General features: G+C 47.3%; 2 protein-coding genes across 8 annotated transcripts in view; one reads left to right on the top strand and one right to left on the bottom strand.

The window, feature by feature from the left end:
- The window catches only part of RD3 (RD3 regulator of GUCY2D), a 411,139-nt gene extending 402,172 nt beyond the window's left edge, over positions 1-8,967 (top strand). The window contains exons 5-6 of one of the 2 annotated variants that reach the window (XM_082400739.1): positions 5,673-6,028; positions 8,167-8,967. In XM_082400739.1, coding sequence (XP_082256865.1) covers positions 5,733-6,028; positions 8,167-8,458 — 588 coding nt within the window. In that variant the 5' untranslated portion in view covers positions 5,673-5,732 and the 3' untranslated portion in view covers positions 8,459-8,967. Of the gene's footprint in view, positions 1-5,045; positions 6,029-8,166 lie in introns of those variants that run through there. The other variant, XM_082400740.1, reaches the window with a different exon arrangement.
- Positions 8,968-9,517: 550 nt separating this feature from the next.
- LOC309632836 (uncharacterized protein) overlaps positions 9,518-21,585 on the bottom strand; it is a 58,784-nt gene continuing 46,716 nt past the window's right edge. For 5 of the 6 annotated variants that reach the window (XR_014247082.1, XM_082400766.1, XM_082400767.1 and 2 more), the window contains one exon: positions 9,518-13,824. The gene's annotated coding sequence lies outside the window, so the exon portion shown is untranslated. Of the gene's footprint in view, positions 13,825-19,906; positions 20,956-21,585 lie in introns of those variants that run through there. The other variant, XR_014247083.1, reaches the window with a different exon arrangement.

The following is a 21,585-nucleotide window of genomic DNA, read 5'->3' as shown; positions in this document are numbered from 1 at the left end:
TTATTTATGGATGTCCATTGAGCACTTGTTATAGGCCAGACCCTGTGCCTGGTGCTGGGGCCTGGGTAGGATGCTGCTCAAGACCTGGTTCCTTGCTCCGGCTGGAGAGGGAGATGGACACACAGGCAATCATGGTTCACCGTGACTGTGCCATGACGGGGTGAGCACAGAGCAACCTGGGAGCCTGGTCAGGGAGGATTGGGAAGTCTCCTAAAGGAAGCAGAGTAGGAGCTAAGAGCTGAGCTAGGATTTATTCAGTAATTGAGGAGACCAAAAGTGTTCTAGGGATGTGCAAAGGCCTGAAAGCAAGAGAGAGCCGGGTGCATTAGGGGAGTGGAGAGTGGGGTGGGAGAGCGTGTTGGGGGAGGACTGGGGGAGAGGAAGTTTGGTGAGATGTGAAGCTGAAGACGTAAACAGCAGCCACATGATAAAGGGGCTTGAAGCCACTTAAGGGGTCTGAGTCTAATCCTTAGGATAATCGGGAATCATTGAAAGCCTTTAAGCATCCCAGGGCTTACATATAGGATGACGTGAAGATGTTCACAGGCCCTAGACGCCTTTACTATTGAAGGCCTCACTCCACATCGCATCAGACATCATCAAATGAACCCACATTACAGTTTTTTTTAAAATTTTTTATTTATTTATTTATTTTTGGCTGTGTTGGGTCTTCGTTTCTGTGCGAGGGCTTTCTCTAGTTGTGGCAAGCGGGGGCCACTCTTCATCGCAGTGCGTGGGCCTCTCACTGTCGCAGCCTCTCTTGATGTGGAGCACAGTCTCCAGACGCGCAGGCTCAGTAGTTGTGGCTCATGGGCCCAGCTGTTCCGCGGCATGTGGGATTCTCCCAGACCAGGGCTCGAACCCGTGTCCCCTGCATTAGCAGGCAGATTCTCAACCACTGCACCACCAGGGAAGTCCTACAGTTATTTTTTAATAAAAAAGTTGAAAGAAGTTTTATAACTCGGATTTGGAATTACTATTAATTTATTAATTTCAAGTTTGTAGATTTCTATTTATATTTTGAAGCCAATGACACTTTTGTGGGGTAGGGGGCAGACAGGCCCTTATACAGCTCACAGATCTCATGCACTGTGTTATGGTATCAAATGAAAACAAAATAGTGACATGATCAGTTTTATGATTTAGAAAGATCACACTGCAGAAAATAGAGTGGAAATTGCTGTTTAATGGGTATAGGATTTCAGTTTTGCAAGGTGACAAAGTTCCAGAGTTCTACTGCACAACAACAACACATTGTTAACACTACTGTACTGCACAGTTAAAAATGCTTCTGATGGTAAATTTTATGGTGTTTTTTTTTTGTTTTTTTGTTTTGTTTTTTTTTTACCATAGTGAAAAGAAAATAGAGTGGAGATTGGATTGGGAGGATCAGCCCTGGGTTTCCAGTTAGGAGGCAGCTGTAATATATTTGGCAGATGGTCAAGGCTTGAACTAATGAAGGGAGAAAGAGTGAACAGATTTGGGAGAATCAATAGGAATTGGATACAGGATTTGACAGATGAGGCAAAGGGACATGACAGGGATGGTGCATCAGTTTGGGCAACTAAGCTATGCCCCCCACCAAGCTGGCAACCTGGGAGAAGCAGCAGCCAATGGGGAGGGAGATGGGGAGCTTGAGTTGAAATGCAAGTGGAACCTACAAGGGGAGGTGACCAGGAGGCATGTGGAGACCCTGACCTGGAGCTCGGAGGACAACTGGGTTATGGATTTTGATTTGGGAACTCTCAACATTCAGGTAGTAATCGGAAGCATGTGAAAGGATGAGGGTCATTAAAAGGAGGAGACCACCTCTGACAGAGCCCCAGCGAACAGCCACAACTCAAGGAAGGCCGGGGTAGGGCACCCACATGAGTTCCGAGACGGTGGCTCCAGGAAGTGAATCAAGGCGGCCGGTAGACCAAGGAGTGTGATCTAATGGAAACCAGGGAGACGGCATCTCCACTGGAAGGAGCGGTCAGAGGAGTTAAAGCCGCAGATGGGCTGGCACATGCGCTAACCAGCTTGTGGGGTTGTGGCAGGTAGCTGAGGGTGCTCAGAGGGTGTATCTGGCAGCACATATTAAGAGCTCATTCAAGAGCGTCGCATCCTTCTGCCTCATGCCTTGTCAGTCTCTTCCTCGCTCAACCATCTTCCAGGCTGGTGAAGTTCAAGGGTTGGGTGCCCAGTGTTCAGGTGCAGGTGGTAGTGGGGGCATATTGGGATGTAGGGCTGGAGGAAAGTCAACCAGAGAAGTCTTCCTGGGAATGAGGGTCAGGCCCCTCTTGGAGGCATCGCAGGGTGCGGAGAGGTGGGAACCATTCTGGCAGAGGGATCCCAAGTGCCCAATGGCCCCACGACTCTCATTTTCAGGTAAGATTTTCAGAACAGTTTAAAATTATTACCCCTCTAAAGGCCACCCTAAGGATAGAATAGAAACTCAACTCCGTTACAGGTGCACACACAGCCCTTCCCCTGTTGACCCCATAGCTAAGTCACAGGGCTGTCCAAGACCCCCATCAGGTATTCACAAGATCTTGGTGGAATCTCCAGGTGTCGGGGAGAATGTGGAGCCGTGAGGGCCAGAGGAGAGATTGTCTTTCCCTTGACCCCTGACAAATGCTCTCTTATTTGGGGTAGGTCAGAGCCATGGGGCTTGCTCTTTGATCATGCATTCATTCGCTCATTCATTTGGCATCTATTAAGAACCTACTGCCCTATGTACCCAGCACCAGGGATGGAAGGGTGAATGAAGCACAGTTCCTGCCTACATAGGACACACAGTGTCAGGGGAGGGAGATAGCCACACTCCATAAAGTATTCCTGGTGCTATGAAAAATGTCTGTGCTGAGCTCAGTCAGGGTGCAAGGTAGGGAGTAGTCACATCTACCTGTGAGGTGGGAGTATCAGAAAAGGCTTCAGAGGGGAGTGACCCTAAAACTAAATGTCTAGGCTAAGGAGGGGCACTGAGCAAGGCATGGAGCTATGAAATGGCCCAGCATAGTCAGGAGCCCCTGCTGAGACCACGAGCCATATTTTGAGATGCCGTCAGTGGAGCTGAATGAACACCTGAAACGACACCATTCACTCTTTTGGTGTCAAGCATCCACCTGACCTGTGTTCTTTTAATTAATTAATTTATTTATTTATTTATTTTTGGCTGTGTTGGGTCTTCGTTTCTGTGCGAGGGCTTTCTCCAGTTGCGGCGAGCGGGGGCCACTCTTCATCGCGGTGCGCGGGCCTCTTACTGTCGCGGCCTCTCCCGTTGCGGAGCACAAGCTCCAGACGCGCACGCTCAGTAATTGTGGCTCACGGGCTTAGTTGCTCCGTGGCATGTGGGATCTTCCCAGACCCGGGCTCGAACCCGTGTCCCCTGCATTGGCAGGCAGATTCTTAACCACTGCGCCACCAGGGAAGCCCCCTGTGTTCTTTTAAAAACACAAACGGTCTGGGAAAAACAACATATTCAGTTACAACATCTCTCTGCCTGATTGATCGGATCCCTTGGCCTTAAGCAGAGGTTCCTGGGGCTCACGGCTCTCAGAACGAGACAGAGCCCACCTCCATCTCCCAACCCCTTCCCCACACTATTGCCCAAATACATTATTCTGGACACATGAAGCAGTGAAGGCTGAGAAGAAAAGGTCCTAATTGCCTCTGACCCCGATAGCAGGGTCTTATGGTCTGTCCTTCCCTCCCAACCTCGCAGAAAGGAGTCGGGGTATAATCTGAGGCCTCCATTGGTGATGTGCTCAGACTAAGTGGAGGATGAACCTTATTAGATTTTCTAAGTACCATGGTTGCTAAGGAAACTGGTTGTTTTCAAGTCTCCATGTGTAAGTCGGAAGCTTGATTTGTGCCATTCCAGAAGGCTACTGCTACCTCATAATAATTTTCCCATTTGTGTCTGATTCTCCAGCATTAACAATTCATTTCTCTGGGCTAAGCATCATGGGTGCAGGGTGGTGGGAGAGCTGCCTAAAAATACATATGTCCCCAGGAGGTGACACATGCCTCATGGCCATGTTGTTGAGACTGAGTTCATTGAATCTCTTTTCTCTGCAACTGGAGGGTCTAGGCAGGAAGAGGACCATTGGTTCATGGAAGGGGGAGCTCCTTGAAGGGGGGAAGGGTATAAGAGGGGGAGTTGGACCACCTCAAAGACCCACTTCAGCTTTTAGCCCAGGAATGGAGCTTGCCTTCACTGTTGTCAGAGGCACAAACCCACCTCCGGCAGGCAGCAGGGAATACCTGAGATGGCAGTCCATTCACTTGCTCACCTGTTCATCCATCCATCCATTCATTCATTCACTCATTCATTCATCTAGTCAATCAGTCATTCACCAAACCTGTACTGAGCAAGACCCTGTGGGAATACTATGATGAGTTAGGATCCCTGCATTCACACCTGGTGCTTCTTGCACACGTCTCACCTTGTACCATGGCTGGATCCTCCACCTGGGACATCTCCATCAGTGCGTGTGTCTGAAGCCTGTACTTACCCATCAGCCTTCTCTCATCCACAAAGCCTTCTAGGCCCCCTTTCATCATCCAGTCACTCCTTCCCCTCCCCCACCCCAGCAATACTGACTCTATGCTTCGCCAGTCACATTTATTTCTTTCCACTGATGTTATGGTTTCTACACATCAAGTCTTGTGTCTGCTGTACAGCAGGGCCCAGACATGATTTCACGTTTGTGTTCCTCCACAGATATGTACACTGTGCTTAATTCATGCTTCTGATTGATGTATGATGAATAAATGAATGAATGAATGGTGGCTAAGTTGTATCATTTACAGGATAATATCCTAAGCTTCCTTCAGCAACAGGTTGGGGGCATTTAGAAACTTAGGGTGTTTTCCTGTTACATTGATACAGGATGTAGGCATATGTTCTGAGTGTGTGTGAGTGTGTGTGTGTGTGCGCGCGCGTATGTATTTCCCCTTAAATCATAGAGATAAGATTATGCCCAGCCATACACTATTGTTAAAAGGTAAACTGAGGCATATTAAAAAAATTTTAAGAGTTTATTTGAGAGAAATATTTGAGCAAAAAATCTATTTGAATTGGGCAGCATCCAATCTAGCCTATATCAAGGAGCTCTGAGGAGCTGTACAAAATGAGACAGTTTTATAGGCAGAAGGGAGTGAGAACAAGGACATTATACTAGGCAAAAAAAAAGCAGGTTGTTTGTTGCTTGCCTTTAGGGGATGGCAGAGGTCTATCAGGCAGATTACTTAACTAGTGCTGATCAGGTGATTCCTGATTGACTGGTTTAAGATTCCATTTCTCGAAGAGCCGCAACTGTAATTAAGTCTTGGTTTAGTGATGTGGGGCTTAGCATCAGTGACTCCATTTTGGGCCTGTTGTCTTGTTTTTAACAGTTTGTTTCTGTCTTTGTTTGGAGTTAGCAAGGATTCAGGAGTCTCAATCATCTGGATGCTTTGTGGATTTTTATAACCATGAAATTATCTTACTTTTATGTGGTGCTTGGAACTTCCCAAGTTTATTCACAACTGCTTCTCACAGCAAGATTACCTTGTCTTACAGAATTAGAAATGACTGCTCAGAGAGGTTAAATGACTTACTTGAGGCCACCCAGCTGTGAGGTGGGAGCGGTCTTCTCACTTGGGTCTCAGCTCTCCTCCCTCCCCCTTGTTCTCCCCACCCTAAGTGACAGACGGGCCCAAGGAAGACACACTCCTGCCCTGTCTCGGCAGGGCCTGGGGGGCCCATGTCCCTCATCCCATGGCTCCGGTGGAACGAGGCCCCGCCACGGCTGTCGTCTCGGAGTCCGGCTGAGATGGTGCTGGAGACGCTCATGGTGGAGCTGGAGGGGCAGATGCGAGAGGCTGAGAGGCAGCGGTGGGAGCGTAGCAACGCCGTCCGGAAGATCTGCACCGGAGTGGACTACAGCTGGCTGGCCAGCGCGCCCCGGCCCACCTACGACCTCAGCCCCGGGGAGAGGCTGCAACTAGAGGACGTCTGCGCCAAGATCCACCCATCCTACTGTGGGCCCGCCATCCTCAGGTAACGCCTGGCAATGGGACAGGGACCAGTGGTTGGGCTGCAGGCTCCAGGGAGGGTGGCAGCGGTGACAGGGGCCTGAGGCTACCAGGACTGGAGCCTGGAGCCTGGATGGGCCAGGTATCTGTTGAAAGGAGCAAGGCAGGGGGAAGAATCTGAAAGAGGCCATGGAAGGCCAGGCCAGGGCTCGGGGCCCAGAGGGAGGTGGGAGGCAGCTCCTGAAGGCACGTGAGGTTTTTGTTACTGTTTTTTTTTGCAGAAAAGAACTGAGGTTTATTTGCAGTAGAAACCGTGGTCTAAAAAACAAACCTACTGGTAAATGTACAGTCTGTGTTCTGTTTGGGGTCACCACTAGCTGCAGAACCCCCAGATCCCTGACCTGCATGCGTCGGGCCCCTAAGTGTTCACAGCTAATCTCAGGCCCCAGGTCCGAAGCCCCGCCAGAGGGCGTCCCATCTCCTGCCAAAACACCCACATCCCAGCCTGCGCCCAGCCCGCCGCCCCTCCTGCTTCCAGCAGTGCAAAAAATAACCGAACCAATATAAGTTTCCCAAACAAAAACAACATGTGAGTTTTGATAGGAGAGAACCCCAGGCCTTCTAGCTTTCTGTTCTCCCTCCCTGGACTGTTATCATCCTGGGTTGTAATGTGGCTGCCTCCCTCTCTTTCACCAGTTCATCTTCCATATTACCTTCTGAGAGAGGTTTCCCCGTATAAGCTCTCCAAAACTGGTTTCTCAATTATCCTATTTCACACTAGCTTGTCTAAGGGATGTGTGTGTGTGCGCGCGTGCTTGCGTGTGAAGGTTTCAGAGCCCTAGGGCACTGGACATTTAGAGCTTGAGTACAATCATGTTCCTGAATATCAGTGTAACCTTAGTAAAGCTGTGACCTACACGGTCCAGTCTCAGTTGGATGCATGTTGAAATCAAGGAAGCAGAGTCCAAGAGCCAAAAGTAATTTCAAAACTAAAGTTCTTTACCTGCATTTCTCGAACACTAGTAAAGGAATACAGATCCACAGTAAAACATCTTAAAGTCCCCCTTAGTATCCCCAAATCTTCCCTCACCCATCTCTTTAACCAACAGATGTATCTATTGTACACCTTTTTCTTCAAAATTCCCCTTAAAAACTCCTCCTTCTTCAGTCCTATTCATACTCCTTTGGGTTTTGCAGTCTTATACCACCCCCCGCTTCTTCCTCCAGGCTGGGAATCTTACCCTCCCCCATTTTTCTTATTCTGCACCATGGAAGCCCCCCAAATGTATCTAGTTCCAGAAGCACCCTGGGGACAGGGGTGGGGATGGACATGGGAGTGGTGCTGATGAGAGAATCTAAGCTGGCAAACCAACCAAACCTCATACATGAGGGGGGCTGGGGATGCTCATATGATGATTGTCCCATCACATTTCCTGTCTCACTGCTGAAGGGTTTGAGAAGTCCTGACTCTTAATACGGTGGAGGAAATTAGGTATCACACGGACTTGCTAGCTATCCTTCATTCTGGAGCTCCAAGCCAGAGACATTTTTGGCAAAGGAAACAGCTTGGCATCCAGGAGAACCTGGGGCCACACTCCTGGCTGCAACACAGACAAGGGAAGTAGCAGGGAGCCTGGTGTGCATGGCCAAACAGCTCACGCTCACCCAGGAGGTGGCCGGAAGCTATAGAAGGAATATCACAGGGCAGTGACATAATCGGACATACATTTCAGAGAGATCATGCTGGCCAGTGAGGGCAGAAGGGTGGGAGAGTGTTAGCCAGAAAAGTCCCAGAGAGCAGTGGGCGTCCGTCGCTACTACTGCATCGATAACCCGAGGTGAGTGCCAGGATCTTCACAGATGTTAGCGCATTAAACCTCACAAAAAGGTAGCTGTGATGACCCCAGTTTACAGACGAGGACGCTGAGTCTCAAGGAGTCTCATGGAGGCCAGAAGTGGAAGAGCTGGAACTCAGGATGGGCTGGAGCACGAGGGAGGTGGGGTGGTTTCTGATTCACTTCACAAGAAGTGGGGAAGTGGAGGAAACAGGAATCGTCCACGGGGGTGTCCAGGGACGCCCGTGGGGTTAGACACCGGCCGCGTGCCACGCCTGGGCGATAGCTCCACCGCGCCCCCTCTTCTTCTCCCCGCCTCCGCACCCAGGTTCCGGCAGCTGATGGCAGAGCAGGAGCCCGAGGTGCAGGAGGTGTCCCGGCTCTTCCGCTCGGTGCTGCAGGAAGTCCTGGAGAGGATGAAGCAGGAGGAGGAGGCGCACAAGCTGACCCGGCAGTGGAGCCTGCGGCCCCGCGGCAGCCTGGCCACCTTCAGGAGCCGCGCGCGCATCACCCCCTTCGCCAGCGACATTCGCACCATCTCCCAGGACGTGGAGCGGGACGCGCCGCCGCCGCCCCGGACCTGGAGCATGCCCGAGTTCCGGGCACAAAAAGAGGACTGACCCCGCCTCTCCTGCCCGGGAGCAGAGCCACCTGTGGGCTGGGGGGGGGGGGTGGGGGGCATGATAAGCCGGGGTCATCCCGGGTCCTGCAACCTCCCCATCGCCCTGCCCCTGACGCGGGGCCAAAGAGACCGCCCCATCCCGGGACACTCCCTCAAGATGGAGCAACCCCTCCCCGCCCGCCCTCTCCCACGGACCACGAGGCCTAGAGTCAGGGCTTGGAGCCGCAGCGACAATCTCCTGCTCCCCTGCACCAGTCGGCTGGAGCGGACCCTTCCCCGCCCCGCAGAGATGCAGGGTCCGGGCAGACAGACCACCACCCGCTCCCCATCTTCGGCTTCTGTCTGGAATGGGAAGAGTTGTCCTGCCTTTTGCCAAGTCATGAGTTCTTACCCCAATTTAGGGATGTCCCATTCACCCCCTCTCCCTGGGTAATGATGAGGGACCTGTTGGCTGGTGTCCATTCTCTGCTGGTGACTGGTCTGTCTCACCGTCGCAGATGGGTCACAGCCTGGTGGATGGGCAGAGGTGAAAGGGATCACAGGTCCACTCCTCAACTAGTGAATGAGGAAACTGAGGCTCGGAGAGGGTCAGGCTTCTGCCACCATTCACTGCAGCCAGATCCCCATGGGTGGCGAGACTGTTCCCATCCATGTAAGTCTCTGCTCCTGAATCCTTGAGTCCTGGGCTCTGATGGGACAGGTCCAGTGGCTAATCTCCACCTGCCTGTGGTCTGACCCATCTCTCTCCTTGGCACTGGTGTGAAGGTCTGCAGTAGCTGGGGACAGAGGTGGGTTGCCATTACGCCACTCCACAGTGTCATCCCATGGGAGGTGGCCAGTCCCCAGCAGCTGCCTCCAGAAGCTAAGCTTCAAGGCCTTCTGACTCACTGCTCCAGAGAGCCAGGTCTTTGACTCCCTTCTCTCTGGTTGTGCCTGCTCTTTGACTTTCTTCAGAGAAAGTGATGCCCAAAGCTCTAATGACCTCAAGGCGCAGAAGTGAAATGTCTGGAACCTCCTTACAGGTTTCACTGTCCTTCCATTTCTAACTGGTTAGATCTTTTTCTTTTTTTTGGCTGTGTTGGGCCTTTGTTGCTGTGTGCAGGCTTTCTCTAGTTGTGGTGTGCGGGGGCTACCCTTTGTTGCGGTGAGCAGGCTTCTCACTGCGGTGGCTTCTCTTTGTGGTGGCTTCTCCTGTTGCAGATCACGGGCTCTAGGCATGTGGGTTTCAGTAGTTGTGGCACGTGGGCTCAGTAGTTGTGGCTCGTGGGCTCTAGAGTGCAGGCTCAGTAGTTGTGGCGCACAGGCTTAGTTGCTCGATGGCATGTGGGATCTTCCCGGACCAGGGCTCGAACCCGTGTCCCCTGCATTGGCAGATGGATTCTTAACCACTGAGCCACCAGGGAACCCCTAACCGGTTAGATCTTGATGATGGGCATGTGGATTATCCAATGTGTGGATCAACAATGGCAAATCTGGAAGACCAGGCGGCCTCCCCACACACTCTGGGCTGAAGCTGGGTGTGGGGGGATGGGTGCAGACATGTCTGCCCCCAACTCTCAGTGCATGCTCAGAAAATGCAAGTGAGTATTAATATTAGTCTAAATAAAATGCCAGGAGGAGACAAATCAACAGGGGGAAAATCTATATATTCCCTGACAAAGCTTAGTGTGGAAAAAAATTTTTTTTAATGATCTTGTTTTGGATATTTTCACTCAAATCTGGACAGAGAATCATAGGATGGTGGAAAACCTCTCATCCAACGCCATCATGATGAAGGAGTTGATTGGCTCATTAACACGATCAGTGAAAGTTGAGAATCACTTAAATAAACATACACACCTTAAACATCTTCTATATTCTAAGACACAAATAAGTTCATTCAATTGCTTTTAATGTAGGTGCAAGCTGTGTTCACTTTTTTGGTGACATGTGTGGGTTGTCTGACAGGAGTTCTGCACTTAAGTTTTATTGTCTGGTGTGTACTCTAATTGTAACAACAAGAACAACTGGTATAAACAAATTGTGGCCTCCCATGAAAGCCTTTCCTGCCCACCTCAGTCAACTCAGACAGACCCCCAGCAGCTTCAGACCCCAGTCATCCTACCGCAGGTAATCCCAGCTGGTGGCACTCAAACCCATGAGGTTACTCCTCTGGATTCAGGTCATTAAAGGGAGTAATGAGGCCTCAATTTCTAGTCTTACAAGCCCAATAACAACAAATGAAAGAACAAAACAGTTTGAGAGCCTCCTTGTGAGTGTGAGAGTGGCTGGTGGCAGTCGGAGGGGATGTGTTGAGCGCTCCAGACTGGGTAGTCTGTTTGCACTCAGCTCAACACCACTGGCCACTAGAGGGAGCCAGTGGGTGTGGGACCACTCCACGATTACATTTTCTTTTGCTTTGTGGTTTATTTTTTATTCACTTGTTTCGCCTTATGAATATTTTCAGACACAGAAAAGTAGAGGGGAAAGTGTAAGGAGTTTCCATATGCCCATCGCCAAGGTTTAAAAGTTATTAACATGTTGCCGTATTTGCTTTTATATTTTTTGGTGAAGTATTTTAAAATAAATCCTAGACATCATAATACTTTACCCCTGAATACTTCAGGATACACTGCAAAGGAATAAGAAAATTTTCCTGTGTAACTACAATACAATACTATCACTCCCCCCAAAATTAACAGTAATTCCTTAGTATCATCTAATACCCAAACCATATTCAAATTTCTCTATTCCCAACCAATGATCTTTGCAGTTTATTTCTTTGAATGAGGATCTAATCAAGCCCCACATATTGACAAGAAAGTTGTAGTCTGTTTTATTCTTGGTCATATAGTGTTTATTTAATTCCACAATAAAATGTTGTTTTAAAAGAGTGCTTATGAAACATGAGTGTTAGTATGCAATAAGTTAATGGCTGCACATAAATAACAATTCTGCAAATTAGCCTAAGGATGCTCTTTACTCAGATCCTTGTTTTTTTCATTTGATTAAAGTTCTTCCAGAGCAAGCAAAATTCTCTAATACCCTGAAAAGTAACATCAAAAATCAATATAGACAGTATATCTAATTTGACTTTTCATTTGGTGAAAATACTCTTCACATCTATGTGTCTTTTTTTTTTAAATTTATTTATTTTATTTATTTTTGGCTGTGTTGGGTCTTCGTTGTTGTGCGCAGACTTTCTCTAGTTGCAGCGAGTCGAGGCTACTCTTCTTTGCGGTGCGCGGGCTTCTCATCGCGGTGGCTTCTCCTGTTGCAGAGCACGGGCTCTAGGTGCATGGGCTTCAGTAGTTGTAGCACGCGGGCTCAGTAGTTGTGGCTCGCGGGTTCTAGAGCGCAGGCTCAGTAGTTGTGGCGCATGGGCTTAGTTGCTCCGTGACATGTGGGATCTTCCCGGACCAGGGCTCGAACCCGTGTCCCCTGCATTGGCAGGCGGATTCTTAACCACTGCGCCACCAGGGAAGCCCTATGTGTCTTATTTTTTGAGACACGCATGCAAACAGCAACTGAAAACCTTCTCCTCTTTTCTTGCCTTTTAGAAACAAAACACTAAAATTTATCAAAATAACTCGAGGGAAATCTCAAGAATTCTATAGTAGGTAGTGAAAAAACTTTATCTGTTTTTGATGCCATCATTCAACACGTAGTGAAATTTCAGTCTGTCTTAATATTCATGTGGTTCCCCAGCGAAACACAATAGGTGATTTGAAAATTTATTCAACAACAAATCATTTTTAGACAGTTATTTTAAATCAGTTTAACACTTTGCTTCATTTGTTAAATAGAGAAATTGGCATCTGTTTCCATATGAATATTATTACCTATTGTATTAAATTAGTATTATTATATTTCGTAAGATGCTAATCTAAAAATAAAAACATTGACTAAAAACCATGACTTTATCATAATCAAGGCAAAAATAGCAAAATGATTTTTTGAAGTTTCTAAAAATGTCCAAGAGTTTTTGTATTACAGAGAAAGGCATTCAAAAGCTAAGAGAAGTTGGAGTGTTTTCCAGCACATTTGATTGTGTTGCGTTCCAGTTACAAATCCCTTGCTGGAACAAATGAAACATCCCCGAAGCCCTGCAGTCAAGCTTGGAAGTTCTCTAGCCCGGTCTCCCCTCCCAGCTGGCATTTGGTGTGTGGGGAGAATTCCATTCCAGGAACAAGTCATTCCTCTCTGTGTAGCCAAGTCCTGAAGCTAACTGCTTAGAACTACTTCTGGCCCTTGCTTGGGGCTCTGGGCCTCTGCGGGGCTCTGGGCCTCTGCGAGGCTCTCACTAAGTATCCAGGCTCCGGAACACAGGGCAGAGTGGACTGAGGTTAGCCTCTCCTTAGTAGAAAAGAAATCAAGCCAGTAGGAAATTAAGCTGCTCCAAAGTGCAGCTTCAGGGATGGGAGAAATACATCTTTTATTCAAATGAGCCAGTCTAACAATATTGCTATGGACAGAAATGGCTTTGTCAGCAAGAAAATTCCTTTAATAATTAACATTTGAATGGTCCTTCACAGTTTACCCACCTTATCTCATTTGTTCGTGACCCTGTGGTGAGGTGCGTTATGTTTTCTCTCAGGTTACAAGCAAGTGGCCCACGTGGAGTGGAAGCCAGGCTCCCTTCCACATGCCTCACTGCCTCTCAGCTTTACAGATCCTCTGTGCACTCAGAACAGCCCCCAAATCCTCATCACTGTACTTACCACACAGTGGTGGAAATGTATGTGGTTTTCTGTTCATTCCCCCACCTCCCTGCCAGGCCACTGCCTCCAGTAGTTTGTGAAATTCTTAAGTGCAGGAACCAGGTCTTTCATCTCTGGTCTCCACCACCTTCTGGGCACAGAGTACGTACTTTAAAATGTGCCTTAATGCGTGGGTGCATGTGAACACCAACTTGGAGCTCACACAGGACAGGGGCTGAGTGAAGCTGTGAGTGAGAATTGAGGGGTTTATGATGTATGGACATCATTCATTAGATTGTTCGTTCTGGGAGGCCGGGGTCCATGTCTGACTTGAGTTTGTATCTCCTGAGATATGCCAGGCACATAGTAAGTGGTCAATACACTTCTTAAGAAATCATTCATTCATTCATCAAATATTTACTGAGCGCCTCTATGTGTAGTCACCGTAAAGGAGACGGGGCAGGGGCGTGGTTACCTGTAGGTGTTCCAGACAGACAAGACGAAACAGCTTTTGACTCTTCTCTGAATTACTCTGGAAGGCTTCCTGGAGGAGGTGAGATTTCCCAAGGGCACTTTTGATCAAAATGATCTACGTGTGTGTGGTCTTGAAATGAATCCAGAGTGCTATAAAGACGGCCCTCTGGATCCATGGGTTTCACATCCCCAGGTTCAACCAACCATGGATCTGGGGGAAAAAAATCCAGAAATTCCCAAAAAGTGAAACTTGAATTTGCCACACACTGGTAACTATTTTTGCAGCATTTACCTTTCATTCACAACTATTTACATAGCAGTTAGATAGCATTTACAATGTATTAGGTATTATAAGTAATCCAGAGATGATTTAGAGTGTGTTACGTTTTATGCAAATACTGTGCCATTTTGTATAAGAGACTTTAGCATCCACAGATTTGGGTATCCCTGGGGGTCCTGGAACCAACCCCTGGGGAAACTGAGGGACGACTGTAATCCCTTATTTTGCCAGTGCCCTTCCTTGCTCAATGTGGGTCTTGAGAGAGACACTTCTACTAAATATTTTGACCTTCCTAGAAACAGATTCTCTGTGGAGAGAGAGGTTCAGGGAAGGACTCTAGAAATACTGTACTTTCCCTGTGCTCGGGCCTAGATCAGCTCTAGTCAGGTTGACCAGATAAATGCTTACATTAATTCTTTCTGGGAGTCAGAAGATGACACAGAAATGACCAGGAACATTTCCCTAAGGGAAGCCACAGAGTGCCATGTAATCCAGTCACCTCCATTAGGGGCCGGAGAGAGGGGTACATGTGTGATTCAACCTGTTTGGTGAAACCTTGATTTTGTCTGGAGGTGAGGGCTGGGTGGTATGCAGAGATATTGGGGCAGGGCTGGAGCCTTCGGAGATGGTTCTTTGGAGCAGCCATTGATTGTGGAACTGAGAGCAGGGGGTTAGGTGACAGCATGCGTGTGCCCCACTTTAGGCAAACTCGATTTAGGAGAATCTGTGCTTCTGAAAGGAATGGTTCTTGGCCTGACAAAACGATTCCCCATGGAGTTCCTTAAAGAGTAAGTACTAAAAATAGGATCTAATTTACAAAGAACTGAAGTATACACAAACTTGGGAAACATATCTCTTGCCAAAAGACATATACATCTCTAGGTAGATTCATAGAATCCTAGAACCCAAAGAAAGCTCCAGAGCTCAGCCTGGCCCTGCCTACTGACTGCCTCCAGGCAATCAGCATCTAGTGATATCCACTGTATACAGAGCTCCACCCTAGGACTCATGAACACACTGCAGAATTCTTATCATTTCCAAAACTGGAGAGCTTACAGCCTCTTGGGAACAGAGTCTAGGGCAATCAGTTGTTTTAGTTGATGGTGAAACCCAGATCAAACTGGCAGAAGCACCAAAGGGCATCTGTAACCCCCAGGGCCAGCTCTGTGGGTGTGTGACCTGTGCAGTCATATGGGTCCCTGCACACAGAAAGGCCCCTTATTTGGTTTAATGCATTGCTGTCACTGTCTTGAAATTCATAATTTTTTAATAGGGGCTCCTAGGTTAATTTTGCACTTATGTAGCTGCAAATTGTGTAGCTGGTCCTGATGGCATCCATAATTGAGTACTCCAGGGTTGTTAGTGACCAGGGGAGTTCACGCAGCAGAAGGTATTCTCTCTCCTCCCCTCCCCTCCCCTCCTCCTCCAGCACCTCCTCCTCCTCCTCCTCCTCCCTGACCCCTTTGTCCTCCTCTTTCTTCCTCTTTTCTTGCTCTCCCTCTCCTGGCTCTGCCTCCCTCTGTGTGGTGGTTTACTTTTCTTCTAGGAGGTCACACTTCCCCTCTGCATCCAGGAAAGATGGCTGCTGGTGCTCCAGGCTGACATGACCCCAGTTTAGCACCTCAACCTCCATATACCAATCCCAGAGAAAGGCCCTGTGGCTGAGCCTGGCTAGCTAGTCGCCAAGCCTGCTTCTTCCTTCTCTTGGGGTCACAACTAGATGGCGTTCCAGCCTCCCCTGCCGTGTGAGTGAGTCTGGCCAATGGAGTGTGAGCAGATGTGGAAGGCTCCACTTCTCGTTTCATCCATAAAAACCTCCCCAACGTGATTCTCTGTCCTCTTTTCCCATTTTCTAGCTGAATAGAGAGGGCTCTGAGGCTCCCAAAGAGAGGAGAGCCACAGGATGAAAGGAGCCTGGGTCCCTGAATGACCACATGGAAGGCCACGTTGGACTTATGTGAATTACAAACACACATTGATTTGTTAAACCACTGAGATTTGGGGGTTTTCTTTGCAGATGCTCGGGTTACTGATCTGTGACCAACACACGCCGTGATAGCACCTCCTTGGGATGCATGCCACCCTTGGACCAGTTACCATTGCTGGTGATTCATGAGCCCACCTGAGGGCCTGGAGCACCAGAATGCAGCTCCACTAGGATCACATGAAGTGAAAAGGGGGGATGCTGTTGCTAAAAGAAAGTGGATGGGAAAACACGTAAGATGTTCTTGCAAAAAAACAGCTTCCAAAGTTTACTCCAGCTGTGAATGAGAGCAACCTAAAATCTCAAAGCTCGCAGAGACCTATTCTTTGCAAATTTGAATAGCTTACTATTAAAACGGTTTTCCTTGTTACTGACTCTTGTAATATCATTTTAGTTCTTTCAAAGAACTTAATATTACCTTCAATCCCATATTGAGGTAATTCACAGTCCCCCCTCCCACTTTATTCTTGTTTCAAGGGCCACATATAAGGTTCCAGCTGAAGGGCTCACGGATGAGAAAGGTAGAAAGTTCCTTCGCTTATCTAACCTTCTGTTGCCATATTAATCTTCTGCCCTATATACACAGGAAAAAATAAAGCAATAACCACTGCTCTTTGTCCCTCATATGAAGACAGCTCCCTGTTATCTGCTTCCTGAGGAACTTTTCATTTTGGTTGGTTTTTTTCTCTGTCACTTCATCTTCTCTTAAAAGGTTTCCTATCTTTTACCCATGAACAGATTTTGTTCTGCCTCAGGGAGGACAAAGGAGTTTAAGAGTGCAAATAAAATTGTTTGGACTTTTGGGCTGCCAGAAATTCTGGATAATGGTTCTCCCAAAATGGTTCTCCCACTTATGTCTTTGCAAATCACTCAGCTCTCTGAGGCTCCTGTTTCTCACCTAGGCATGGTTACCCTGCCTACCTCCCAGGGTTGTGGAGAGGTTAAAATAAGATCAAATGCTTTGCAAACTATAAAAGAACTTTCAAATGTAAGATGTGACAGGTGTTCGTGACAGTCTTCCCTTCAATTAGCACAGATACCAGAAAGTGGATGGGAGACACCGAAGAGCAGTTGTCACCTTCCTTCCTCTGGAATAACCAGATCCGGTCCTTTAATCATTGTTCTTGAGCCCCATTTCCCTAATCTTTTAGATCTGTGGTTCTCAAGCTTGGCTGCACATCAGATCATCCAGGAAGCTTTTAAATACTCTGGCACCCAGCTGCGCTCGAGAGCAAGTAAATCAGAAACTCGGGATGGGACCCAGGCATCAGTTTTTCTAAAGCTCTCCAGGTGATTCCATTGTGCAGCCAAGGCTGAGAACCACTGTTTTAGGTTACTCTTTCTGGGGGACTCAGGAAATTCTCTGTTGTCACATCTTGAATCTATCTGAATTTACCACATGCCTGAATGGTTTCATCTCAATAGAGGACGGATGCACTTTGGAGAAATTACCATGACCTATGTTATCTTATGTTAGAGACAGATGGTTGCAAGGTTGCTGATCCATAGATGTTTATCATCTTTGCTTAGCAGCATCAGGAGATGCTTGGAGATGAGATGAGATGTATCTTGTAAAGAGTGCTGCAAATACCATTTTATAGCAGCTGGAAAGATGGAGAAGATGATGGAATCAGCGCTGTTTCTTATAAACCTGAAAGAATACAATTGTATAGGATGACAGTTATCTGGTGTCTGTTGTAGAAACTATTCATGAGGCTGTATGAGAGAGAGAGAGAGAGAGTTGGAATCTGGTAGGTGGGAGGGAGTGGCTGGGGAGGGGAGCTACTGACCCTTTCTTCCCTTCTTGTGACTAGTGTCATGACCATGAGGCAGCTGGCAAAGGTGAATGGGAGGGTGGAGCTGCTGTCACTGGTGTCACACTCTGATCCACCGGGCAGTCTTCAGACACAAGCCAGTCCTGGGAACCAAGCTCCTCATCTGCAGAAGGTCCCATGAATGCCCCCTGGTGGTCATGGGAGGCTCAGCTAGAGGGCCCATCCAGCTGGCTGCTGGGTCCCCACGGGTGAGCAGTGCACTGGCCCTCCCAGCCCCAAGCGGCCAGGGCACCCCCATTGGCAAGTTTGGGCAGCGGCTGCCGCAGCATCCCATCCTCTCCCAGCTGCACAAGTGGGGCATCTACTGTGTCATCTACAAGCTGCGTGACCTTGGCCGGTTATTCACCCTGGTTGAGTCTCAGTTTTCTCATTTGAGTAGTAATATTTCCATGACATTGTTGTGGTGGAATGAGTTGAGATTAAGGCACACAAAGCGCCTGCAACCAGAAGGGGGATACTCTCTGCGTCCCACCCCACGTGTTCAGAGGCTCCTTGCTGGGACATGTGGCGCGTGTGTGCTCTTGCTCTGCACCTGCTCACCTAACCTCTGGGTACCCAGGACCTGTCGCCACGGCATAGGTTCTGTTCCCCAGCTCTGTTCTGGGCGCCTCCTCTTAATGGCACATCTCATTTTCTTCCTTCTGTCCATTTTCTCATTTGACCTTCACACCAACCCTGGGAGGTAGACGAGCCAGCAGCACTGTTTCCAGTGTGCCCGGGACCTCAGTGACTTGGCCAACTTCAAATGGCGAACCACCGCCAAGGGCAGCAAGGAAACCACCTGCCGTCTTGGGACACTCACAGCGTGTGCCAGGCACCAGCACCTCACTGACCCTCACAAATGACACAGCCAGACAGGCACTTTTCTTCCCACTTTATGGATTAGGAGGCAGAGGTTTAGATCGTTCATGACTTTTCCAAGGTCATACCAGAACGTGAACCCCTTTCTCATCGGCTGCAGAGGCCTCCCGCCTCTGTGGCAGTGACTTGAACCTACTTTTCTGGATTCCTGGAAAACTGATTCTTTCCCAGCAGGATCCTACCCACCAGGAACAATGTAGCAAACTCAGAGCTGCCAGAAGCACAGCCCTGGACACTTTAGTAACCTCTTCTCTTTGCCTGGAGACACTTCTGCTTAGAATTCATTGTCTGATGCTGAATAACACAGAGTGTGTACCTCTCATGACTCAGTCCTTCGGTGGTCAAAATCAGTTAATTATCAGAAAAATAACAACCCAGGCTTGTTCTCACAGCAGTGTTTCAAGGGAGGAGAAACATAGATCCACTCTTTCCTTGACCTTGCCTGTTCATATAAATAGTTATTAGCCCTGGAAATCTGTATTTTTAAATGCTTTTCAGGTGGTTCTAATGATCAGTCAGAATTTTCAGACTTCAGGTCCTGACCCATTGAGTGGTTTATGAAATCAATGTGTTGGACTGTGACCAGGAACTTTCAGAAGACAAACAATCGAGTAGAAATGTACACTACACATAAGAATAAGCATTACTTCATGAAACTTTTGCCTTGGTTATGCATCTGTGTATATATGTATGTGCATATGTATACGTATACTGGGTCACAACGTAGCGTGTATTTCTGTGGGTCAGCAAAAGCATTTGGAAAACTCCAGCTATTTGGTGTTCATAATCTGTTTGCCATTAGGATTAATTATATTAACAGTTCTCCCAGGACACGTTATACTCTTAAAATCTATTAAAGAGCCCAAAGAGCTGTTGTTTATGTGGATTATATCTATCAATATTTACTTTATTAGACACTAAATTGAAAAGCATAATGCTTTACTAATTGATTTAAAATAACAACTAGAAACTCATTACATATTAGCATGAATAACATACTTTTAATTACACATTTTTTAAATAGGAAGAAGAGTGGCATTGTTTTACATTTTTGCACGTATCTTTAATGTCTGGAATGATGGACACACCCTAAGGTGACCCCAATGAGTCAAGTGAATGAGGGAGAAACTGTTACTTGCTTCTTTTTTTTATTGAGATATAGTCGATGTACAATATGACATAAGTTTCAGGGGTACAACCTAGTGATTCACAATTTTTAAAGGTCAGACTCCATTTATTGTTACTTGCTTCTTGCCAAAAGAATCTGGCAAAGGTGAGGATATAGTCACTCCCGTGATTACACTATATTATACAAGACTCCATCATAGCAGACTGAAGGGTTTTAAAAAAATATTTATTTATTTATTTGGCTGTGCCAGGTCTTAGTTGTGGCATGTGGGATCTGCAGTTGCAGAATGCGGGATCTAGTTCCCTGACCAGGGTTAGAACCCAGGCCCCCTCCATTGGGAGTGCGGAGTCTTAACCACTGGACCTCCAGGGAAATCCCTGGAGTAAGATTTTCCTGCTGGCTTTGGAGAAGTGAGCTGCAGTGTTGTGAGAGGCAAGGACCAATGTTGTCGTGTGCCAAGGACTTGTGGGTAGCCTCTGGTTGCTGAGAGCAGTCCCTGGCCAACAGTGAGCCAGGGACTTTGGTGCTACAAATTTTGCCAACTGCATTCGGCCAATAACCAACGCACTTGGTTGAGGATCCCTGAACCTCAGGTAAGATTGCACCTCTGGGTAATGTCTTGATTTTAGCCTTGTGAGACACTGAGCAAAGACCCTGAGAAGCTCACCTGAACCCAGACTCCTGACTCCTGGAAACTGATAAGTGTGTGTTGTTTTAAGCTGCTGTGGTTGTGGATATCTGTTACACAGTAATGGGAAACTAATGCAGATCACTCCTTATATCAGCTTCTGCATTCAATCTGTTGTGATAAGTTGTCTAAATTGAAGTATATGAAGAAAATCCAGCCTCACACAGACATATAGTTAGAAAAGGGAAACATTTTTTTTCTTTTTTTTGGCTGTGTCGGGTCTTCGTTGCTGCACGCGGGCTTTCTCTAGTTGCAGCAAGTGGGGGCTACTCTTCGTTGCAGTGCGTGGGCTTCTCATTGTGATGGCTTCTCATTGCGGAGCATGGGCTCTAGGCGCGCGGGCTTCAGTAGTTGTGGCGCACGGGCTCAGTAGTTGTGGCTCGCGGGCTCTAGAGCATAGGCTCCGTAGTTGTGGCGCATGGGCTTAGTTGCTCCACGGCATGTGGGATCTTCCCGGACCAGGGATCGAACCCATGTCCCCTGCATCGGCAGGCGGATTCTTAACCACTGCACAACCAGGGAAGTTCCAGAAAAGGGGGACATATTTTAATAGCTTTTTCAGATCCTGGTGGGAGAGGAGAATGGGGAGTTATTGTTTCATGGGAATGGAGTTTCAGTATGAGATGATGAAAAAGTTTTGGAGATGGAGGGTGGTGATAATTGCATAACAATGTAAATGTACTTAATGCAACTCAACTATACACTTAATAATGGTTAATAAATTTTATGTTATGCATATTTTATGTTATGCATATTTTACAGTTAAAAACAAATAAATTGCCCACAATTCAAATAACAAAAACGTTAGCTGCAATGTGGAACCTGAAATCATATGAATTTTCATACGCTGTTATGCTAAAATCCAATAGCCTATCTTGCACTTTAAATGGCTCTTTTACCCATGCATGACTTTGTAACATCATGCACCAATTATCTGAAAAATACTGGTCTACTGAATTATGCAGATCTTCAAAAAGTTAACTCACTTAATTATACAATGTTTAAAAATCCATATTCATTAATATCACTATTAATCTCATCTGAAAAGTCATTAAGTTTAGGGAAACTGTCAAACTCATGATGTAAGAAAAAGGAGGAAAATGAGTAGTGGATACAGGTTTTCTAGAATTCTGATTTCTTCTTGAGCACTCATATTTTGTCAGTGGCAACAAATACAGCCAGATTATTTCCTTGA

This window comes from Balaenoptera borealis (genome assembly GCF_965194805.1).
Source record: "Balaenoptera borealis genome assembly, chromosome: 1".
In the NCBI taxonomy this organism is placed as follows: Eukaryota; Metazoa; Chordata; class Mammalia; order Artiodactyla; family Balaenopteridae; genus Balaenoptera; species Balaenoptera borealis.
Note: the sequence above shows the minus strand (reverse complement) of the source record. Positions and strands in the feature narration are given on the sequence as shown.